Source organism: Myotis davidii, unplaced genomic scaffold (assembly GCF_000327345.1).
Source record: "Myotis davidii unplaced genomic scaffold, ASM32734v1 scaffold235, whole genome shotgun sequence".
NCBI classification, from domain to species: domain Eukaryota; kingdom Metazoa; phylum Chordata; class Mammalia; order Chiroptera; family Vespertilionidae; genus Myotis; species Myotis davidii.
This window is the reverse complement of record NW_006287462.1, coordinates 3,377,787-3,387,493: the sequence shown is the minus strand read 5'-3', so window position 1 is coordinate 3,387,493 and position 9,707 is coordinate 3,377,787. Positions and strand designations below refer to the sequence as shown.

The 9,707-nt window shown below is 39.1% G+C and overlaps 1 protein-coding gene across 1 annotated transcript in view; it reads right to left on the bottom strand.

The window, feature by feature from the left end:
- Positions 1 to 9,707, bottom strand: part of KLHL5 (kelch like family member 5) — a 50,479-nt gene that overhangs the window by 21,510 nt on the left and 19,262 nt on the right. The window contains exon 5 of the mRNA XM_006759286.2: positions 5,917 to 6,129. Coding sequence (XP_006759349.1) covers positions 5,917 to 6,129 — 213 coding nt within the window. The remainder of the gene's footprint in view (positions 1 to 5,916; positions 6,130 to 9,707) is intronic.

Below are 9,707 nucleotides of genomic sequence, written 5' to 3'. Positions count from 1 at the left end.
GCCTGCTCCCCGCTGGCAAGTGGACATCCCCCGAGGGCTGCCAGGCTGCCAGAGGGATGTCTGATTGCCAGCTTAGGCCCAATCCCCCCATGGAACAGGCCTAAGACAGCAGGTGGTCATCCCCTGAGAGGTCCCAGCCTGCGAGAGGGCACAGGCCGGCCTGAGGGACCCCTCCCCTCCCACCCGAGTGCACAAATTTTTGTGCACCGGGCCTCTAGTATGTATATATTACAAAATGATCACTACAGTGACACATTTTTTTTCTTTCAAGGAGAACTTTTTGTTTACTTATTTTTATTGTTGACACTATTACAGATGTCCCCATTCCCCTCCCCACCTTAGACCTCTCCACCCAGCCCTCCCCCTTTCCTCTGGCCATCACCACACTGTTGTTTATGTCCATTGCAAGAAGAAGTTCTTAGAGCTCTTCGCAATGATCAAATATACACTACAGTATTATTAACTATGTATATTACATCCCCAGAAATTACTTATTTTATAACTGGAAGTTTATACCTTTTGACTACAATCACCTATTTCATTATCCCCCAGCCCTTTTTCCCTATCTTTTGTTATTTTTTTTCATATTTTATTTCTTTAAGTATTTTAATCACAGTTATTTTATATTATGTATCCATATATCTGGCTGTTTCTATCTTGTAAATTTATTTATTTGATTGAGTTTAGAGGAGAGAGAAAAATGGATTTGTTGTTTCACTTATTTATGCATTCACTGGTTGATTCTTGTATATGCCCTGACCGGGCATCGAGCCCACAACCCAGGCATTTGCCCTGACTGGGAATTGAACTGGTGTCCTCTTGGGGCATGGGATGATGCTCAACCAACTAAATCAAACTGGTCTGGGCAAAATTTCCTCCTTCTTGAACTTGAATCTCTTTAGGAAGTTTTAAAAAATTTCTTAGACTCTAAGAATATAAAAGTGTTGAGAAGCTCTGGGAACATGATTCTTCCACTTCCTTTCCCACCTTCAAAAGCAGCTCTTCACCCTGTACCCTTTTTCTTAATTGACAGCACCTTCATTAACTTAGTTACACAAATCAGGATCATTCTGGACTGCTGTTATTTTTTTACCCCCCACCATTCAACTGGACATTAAGCTCTATCAGTTTTACCTCCTAAATAGCTCTTGAGCCTGATAATTTCTCTATCTCCTCTGCCACAGAATGCTTACTGTGTGAATCCAATGGCTTTCCTAATGAGTGTCTACTTTGACCTCTTGAATCCATTCTCTACAATGCAGTTATAGAATCTTTCTGAAATGGAATGATAATTATGCTATTTCCTATCAAAAACCCTTTAGTGCTCCCTCATTGCTTTTAGAATGAAATCCATAACTCGAGGATCTTCTTGATCTGGTCCATTTCCCTCTCCAGCCTCATCTCTCAACACTGCCCTTTTATTTCTGCATTCTAGCCAGGCAAACTACCTTCAAACTCCAGCACATGACATATTTGCTCATGACTTGATAACTAGGCACAATCGCCTCTCTCTCCTAGACTGCCATGCCCCTTCTGGGTAGTTTACTCAAGATGCAGATTGAGTAACACTTTAGGAAGTCCTCCTAGCTTCCTCACCATCAGTCTGGGTGGGCTACTCTGATTATTTTCATAATGCCACATTTATGCAGGGGTGGGCAAAAGTAATAATAATAAATAATAATAATAATAATACAATAATAAATAAATAATAATACAAAAATGAATTGTTTTGAGTACTCACAACTGTAAACCTACTTTTGCCTACCCTGGTATATCTATCACAGATTTATTTTTTAATCAATTTCTTCCTCCCAACCAGCAATTTTACACATAGTATATACAAGAGGCACAATGGTTCAATGGAAAAGGCGCAGACTTTACTTGAGTTTGAGTCCTATCTCAGTGTCTTATTAGTGCTGTAATATTAGTCAATGGGAAACCAAATAAAACTACAATGCAGAAGTGATTCTGCAATCACTTTGTGATTATGATCACATGGTTTTACTTTTTTGGTTTGTTACTTCATTTAGGTGTTAGATCTCAAAGTACCTTTCAAATCTAAGATCTTAAGTCTATGAATATCAGCAATATCCTGGATAACAGAAAATCTGAAGTTCTCTTAGGGTCATGCAAAATAATACCATAAATACTTGAAACAGCAGGACTGAAGTCAATTGTCAGGCTACTTAATTGTCCAGATTATATTTAAAGTCTAATTTTTTAGTTATATATTCTCTCATCTAAAAAGGATTAAAAAAAATTCTGCTAGGTATCAGTAAAATATAACTCTCTTCTTTAAATCTGATTTTGAAAGAAGTATTTTATGATGTTATTCTTCCTGAATTGTCACAAATACATGCACTTCACTCCTATGAACCCATACAATGTTCTCTCTGAAGAGGAAGGTCTTTCTTATCAAGCATCAGCACTGGTTTTTGCCTCTGTGAGGTAGAAAGCAAACAGCAACTTTTGCTCACATCAGCTAGAAATAATACAGAATCCTCAAGATAAATACAAACAGGACAAAACTTATGGCACTTTAAACAACAGTAAAAAGTTGAGCAGTAACAGCTCATTCTTGCTCTACTTTCAAGGCCCTTTTCTCTATTCAAGGCCTCAAAATGCGCAGCAAAGTATGCAGAGGAAATTTCTGTATATCCCAGTCAAAACTGTAGAAAAGGGAAAACTTTGCATGTAAATATGTTAGGACTAATTGCCTCAAATACACCAACTGTACAATCTCTCAACTGTAAAGTAGTGATAATAATCGTACCATTGTTATTAGTTTAACTTTATTGAATTTATTGGGGTGACACTGGTTAATGAAATTATATAGATTTCAGGTGTACAGTTCTATAATACATCATCTGTATATTGTGCTGTGTGTTCATCACTCCAAGTTGAGTCTCCTTCTATCACCATTTATCCATTTATTCCCCTTTTACCCTCTTTAACATCCCCCCACCTTACTTCCCCTCTGGTAAGCACAGTACTGTCTGTGTCTAAGTTTTTGTTTGTTTGTTTTTTGTTTAATCCCTTCGCCTTTTTCACGGAGCCCCCAACCACCCTCCCCTCTGACAGCTGTCAGTCTGTTTTCTGTATCTATGAGTCTGTTTTTATTTTGTTTGTTTGTTTTGTTCATTAGATTACACATAGTGAAATCATATGGTATTTGTCTTTATCAGACTGGCTTATTTCACTTAGCACAATACTTTCCAGGTCCATCCACGCTGTTGCAAAAGGGAAGATTTCCTCCTTTTCTACAGCCAAGTAGTATTCTATTGCATAAATGTACCATAGCTTTTTTTATCCACTCATCTATTAATGGGCACTTGGGCTGTTTCTGGATCTTGGCTACTGCAATTAATGCTGAAATGAACATAGGGATGCATATATTCTTTTGAAATAGATATGCTTCTAGTTTCTTCAGATATATTCCTAGAAGTGGAATTGCTGGGTCATAAGGCAATTCCGTTTTTAACTTTCTGAGGAATCTCCATACTATTTTTCACAATGGCTGCACCTGTCTGCATTTCAACCAACAGTGCATGAGGGTTCCCTTTTCTTCCCATCCTTGCCAGCATTGTTTGTTGCTTTATTGATGACTAGAGGCTTGATGCAGAACGTTTGTGCACTTGGGGAGTCCCTCAGGCCAGTCTGCGCCCTCTTACAGTCTGGGAGCCCTTGGGGGATGTCCAACTGCGGGCTTAGGCCTGCTCCCCTCAGACATCCTGAGTGCTGCCATGGAGGTGGGGAGGCTCCCACCACCGCTACTGCGCTCGCCAGCTGTGAGCCTGACTTCTGGCTGAGCAGCACTCCCCCTATGGGAGCACACTGCCCACCAGGGGGCAGCTCCTGCACTGAGCAGAATCTGGTCAAAACCAGTTCTCCAACATCCTCTGAGGGGTCCTGGATTGCAAGAGGGTACAGGCCAAGGGACTCCACCGGTGCACAATTGGGGCCGGAAAGGGATGCAGGAGGTTGGCCAGCATGGAAGGACCACGGGAGGGCTCCAGGGTGTGTTCAGTCCATCTCGTTCAGTCCCGATTGCTGGACCCCAGTAGCAAGCTAACCTACAGGTTGGAGCGTCTGCCCCCTGGTGGTCAGTGCATGTCATAGCGAGCGATTGAGTGGCCTTAGCATATCATTAGCATATTATGCTTTGATTGGTTGAACGGACGACCAAACACTTAGCATATTAGGCTTTTATTATATAGGATAGCCATTCTGACAGGTGTGAGGTGATATTTCATTGTGGTTTTAATTTGCATTTCTCTAATAATTAGTGATGTTTAACATCTTTTCATATGTCCATTGGTCATCTGTATGTCCTCTTTGGAGAAGTGTACATTCAGGTCCTTTGCCATTTTTAATTGGATTGTTTGTTTTTTGGTGTTGAGCTGTGTAAGTTCTTTATAAATTTTGGATATTAAACCCTTATAAGATGTTTCATTGGAAATATGTTCTCCTATTCAGTGGGATGACCTTTCATTTTTTTTGATAGTTTGCTGTACAAAAACATTTTAGCCTGATGTAGTCCCATTTATTTTTTATTTTGTTTTCCTTGCCTGAAGAGATATATCAGAAAAAATACTGCTATGAGAAATGTCCAAGTTTTTACAACCTATGTCTTCTTCAAGGATTTGTATAGTTTTGAGTCTCACATTGAAGTTTTTAATCCATTTTGAGTTTAGTCTTGTGTACGGTGTAAGAAGGTGGTATAATTTCATTTTTTGGATGTATCTGTCCAATTTTCCCAGCACCATTTATTGAAAAGACTGTCTTTATCCCATTGTATGTTCTTGCTTCTGTCAAATATAAAGACATGGGTTTATTTCTGGGCCCTCTATTCTGCTCCATTGACCAATATGTCTACCTAATATCTGGTAGACCATTTGCCATTAACATCTTGATGTGACTTCTTTTGTAAATCCTTGGTTATTAAACTTCTAACCAGCTAGTATTCAGTTGGTTATTCAGGCTGATTGTTCTGTATTTTAGTTGTAATTCCAGTTTGTCCTGGGAGAAGGTGAGTGTAACAGCCACCTAGTCAGCTGCCATCTTGGATCTCTACATACCACTATTACTTATAGCACAGTTTATTTCACAGAGCACTTTTCTGATCCTCAGAACAATCCTGTGAGATGGTCAGAGAGGATATTATCTCCACTTGACAGATGAAGAAACTGAGGTGTGTGAATGTGTTAGGTCATAGGGTTTTAAAATCTCAGAGCTGAAACTATTATCATATCTCATTAATTTATGTATCATCAAAATCCAGCATTTAGTGAATAGTTAACTGTGGCAAGTGAAATAATCTAAATTTTCTGGTTCTTAGGATCTAGTGTTCCTTTTATTAGCAGCTTTACTAATTCTTCAATTTCTAGGATAGGTTTGTAGCTGAGTCAAATAAAATTACTACCCTCAAAGCAACAATGTTAATTAATGCAATTAGGTTATTTAATTGACAGAGCCAGATCTGCTGGGTTGAAACATAAACAGAAATTTTTTTAGCTCACTATCTTTTCACTTAAACCCTTAATAGAAGCCTGGCCTCCGTGGATCAGTGGTTGAGCATTGACCCAGGAACTAGGAGGTCATGGTTTGATTTCCTGAGGTCAGGGCATATGCATGGGTTGCAGGCTTCATCCCCAGTGTGGGCGTGCAGGAGGCAGCCGATGGATGATTCTCTCTCATTGATCTTTCTCTCTCTCCCTCTCTCTTCCTCTCTGAAATCAATAAAAATATATATTTTTAAAAAACCCACTTAATAGAAATATACGTAAAATAACCCTATGGGATAGAATAGTAAGAAAAAAAACTAGACACAAGTATATATTAATGTAATTAGCATAAAGTGAATACTCATTTTGTTGAAATTATGACATTGTTTTTAAATAATCAAAAGTTGTTTACCTGTGGTGCAAGAAGAGGTAGCCTAATATAAGCCAGAAGTTTACTAAGATCTTTCCGTCTCTGTTCCAAGTCATGACGGACCCAAGTAAGAAGTGCATTCAATATCGTCTCCTCATTAGGAATGTTCATGTCATCACTGGCCAAGAGCTTTGCAATTTCATTGGCTGGTAATAATACAAATTCTTGGTTTCGAATTACTTCCATGAAATGTTCCTAGAGAGAAAGTAAGTATATAAACAAAACTTTTTTTTTCTTTTTCCTGTCCAATACTGGTTTTATTTGATGCCAAAATAGTTTATAAGTTAGACCTTCCTTACAATCTATTACTGCTTGCTAGGAAAGAAACACAGTAGGAAAAAAAAACACCAATTTAAACTACAGTCATATTGTTAAACTTTTAATTTCTATATTAAGTAGAATTAAAGTGTTGTATCATTTATAACATTTTAAAAATGGATGTGGGACCTTCAGGTACTACTTTGCTCAAGTTAGGGAATAATTTTGGCATGTCTTTCAAAGGAAGATAAAAGGATTTAGACATGAGATATAAGATAGGCTAACATTAAAATTTAGTTTAGATTTGTGGTTGCCGTAGAATTTGGCCAACAGTGGAGCCAAATACTGGGTGAGCAGGGAAGCTATTTCTCTTACCCAGAAATGGTTTCCAGGTTGGCTAGATTTCCCTGGGCCGCAGAAGTCTTCTCAGACTGTCTGGGGAAGAGTATGTGTCCTTAGGACTATCCTAAAACCACACCGGCCTTTAAGAGTGTTTTACTGTTATTTATAAGACCACCCAGGACTTTAAGTCTAGTTTGAAAACTTTAATCTCCTCTAATCTGACTTACGTACAAAGTTCTATATTGGTCTATAAGAAAAAGCCAAAGTACAAGAATGTACTGGTACTCCAGGACCTTATACTAAAGATGACTCAGCCCTGGCCACATACTAGAATCAGGCTCTTTTTAATTTGAAATGGGCAATAGGAATGCCCTTAGATGTGAAAGAATGACTTTTATTAGGCTATTGTACTAAGCAATCTGAAGAGAAGGGAATTGTTCTGGTATACAAGGTTACAAGTCTTAGTGCATGGATTGATTATACAGCTGTAATTTAAATGCAAATGCTAGACATACTGTCTCTTTATGTTTTTCTTACACTTCCTAACATGCTATGACTGTCTCAGCACACAGAATTTTAGTAAAATATAATAGCTAAGGCTGTTTAAATTAGAGCTACAGATAAGGACTATCAATAATTATCTCCTAAATTAAAATGAGAATTATATTTTCCATATAGCATGCAATAACCCTAGTTAGATACTGATCTAAAATATATCTAGGGTTAACATTCTTTTCTATAAAAATTTTTCAGAGGAAAATCATACATGAATAGTTAACTAAATTCAATTGCTTCAATTCATCATGATTTGTTAAAGATGCCACAGTGAATCTATTTTAAATGACTGGTTATCATTTTCAGAAATATATTTTAATAAAACCTCAGTTCTGGAATGGCTTCAAGCAAACTGTTCTGTGCCATTGTATACTGACATTATAAAATGATTTGGTAACATACAGCAAGAACTATAAAAATGTTGAAGTTCTCAACCCAATTATGTCACTAGTAGTTTAATCCTTACTAAATAATTCACGAGGGAAGGAAATTGATGCTTCTCTAATGATGCTTATCTGTATTATCCTATACTAGAGGCCCGGTGCACGAAATTTGGGCACTGGGGGTGGGATGGGGGTAATCCCTCAGCCTGGCCTGCACCCCCTTGCAGTCTGGGACCCTCAGGGGATGTCCCTTTCACAATCTGGGATCCCTCGCTTCTTACCACCGGCCTGCTTGCTCCTTACCACCCGGCTCATTGCTTTCACAATCTGGGATCCCTCGCTTCTTACCACCAGCCTGCTTGCTCCTTACCACCCGGCTCATTGATCCTTAGGGCTGCTGCGGAGGTGGGAGAGGCTCTCGCCACCACTGCTGTGCTTGCCAGCCATGAGCCTGGCCTCTGGCTGAGTGGCCGTTCCTCCTGTGGGAGCACACTGACCACTGGGGGTAGCTCCTGCATTGAGCATCTGCCCCTGGTGGTCAGTGCACATCATAGTGACCAGTTGTTCTACCATAATGGTCGCTTAGGCTTTTTATTATCCTATATAATAAAAGGCTAACATGCAAATCGACTGAACAGCAGAACGACCGGTTGATATGATGTGCATTGACCACCAGGGGACAGACGCTCAAGCAGGAGTTGCCCCCTGGTGGTCAGTGTGCTCCCACAGGGGGAGTGCTGCTCAGTCAGAAGCCAGGCTCACGGCTGGTGAGCACAATGGCCCACCTCCACGGCAGTACTAAGGAGCAGCGAGCTAAGTGGTAAGGAGCAGCGAGCGGTAAGGAGCGAGGGGTCCTGGACTATGAGAGGGATGTCCAACTACTGGCTTAGGCCCACTCCCTAAGCCGTCAGTTGGACATCCCCCAAGGGCTCCCAGACTGCGAGAGGGTACAGGCTGGGCTGAGGGACCCTTCCGAGTGCACGAATTTTGTGCACAGGTCCTCTAGTTATTTATAAAAGTAAAACTTAGCAAATAGTTTAGATGTCCAGCTATAGGAGTTACAACTCAATGGACTATTAAGTAGGCATTAAAACTTTCAAGGACAAAGATCATATAGATGTATAAAAAGTTGTTTATTCTAAAATATTAGATGAGATTCTGAAGAAATCAAATATATTTCTAATTGCTCAAAGGTATAGGATATGGTATAGTCAATATTTATACACTGATGTAACGACTGCCATACTTTCACATGGTATTAACCATTTGTACACCATAAGCATCTATAGATGCAAGGGGCTTACCTTTTTTAATTAAATTTAAAATATCGTGGCAGTTAACTGGTTAATTGCATTTCATCAATGAGAAAAACCTATTATATAAAAATGTTTTTTTTAAAAAAATCTTTCAATATATTTTTTATTTATTGGTTTCAAAGAGGAAGGGGGAGGGAGAGAGAGATAGAAAATTATAAGAGAGAATCATTGATCGGCTGCCTCCTGCATGCCCCACACTGGGGATCGAGCTTGCAACCCCGGCATGTGCCTTGACCAGGAATTGAACCATGACCTCCTGGTTCATAAGTCGATGCTCAATCACAGAGGCACACCAGCTGGGCTAAATATTCTTTTCTTTAAAAAAAAAATGTTTTTATTGATTTCAGAGAGGAAGGGAGAGGGAGAGTGAGATAGAAACATCGATGAGAGAGAAACACCATCGATCGTGGCTGCCTCCTACACACCCCATACTGGGGATCGAGCCTGCAACCCAGGCATGTGCCCTTGATTGGAATTGAACCCGGGACCTTTCAGTCCACTGGCCAATGCTCTACCCACTGAGCCAAACCAGCTACGGCTAAATATTCTTTTGATTATTTGTTGATATATTTCAGAACATGCCCATTCCATTTTAGTATAACTCGTACTTAGCAAAAATTTAATTTTTAAAAACTTATAGAAATACTACTAAACAAAGTACTTTTCAAAAGTATTTGGTTTTGAAGCAGGTATTTTAGCTGAATTCCATGGTTTTATAGGTTTTCTAGATCACAAAACAAAATTTTAAGTTTTAAAATGAAATGCTTATATTTATTTTATAAATCCATAATGACATTAAAATTTTGTAATGACATAACCAGTCTTATACTTTTTTTGTAGAGGTTTAATGACTTGTTCCAGGTCAAGTGCAGTGGCAGTCAGAACAAGAACAAAAGTTTCCAGATTTTAGTTACAGGAA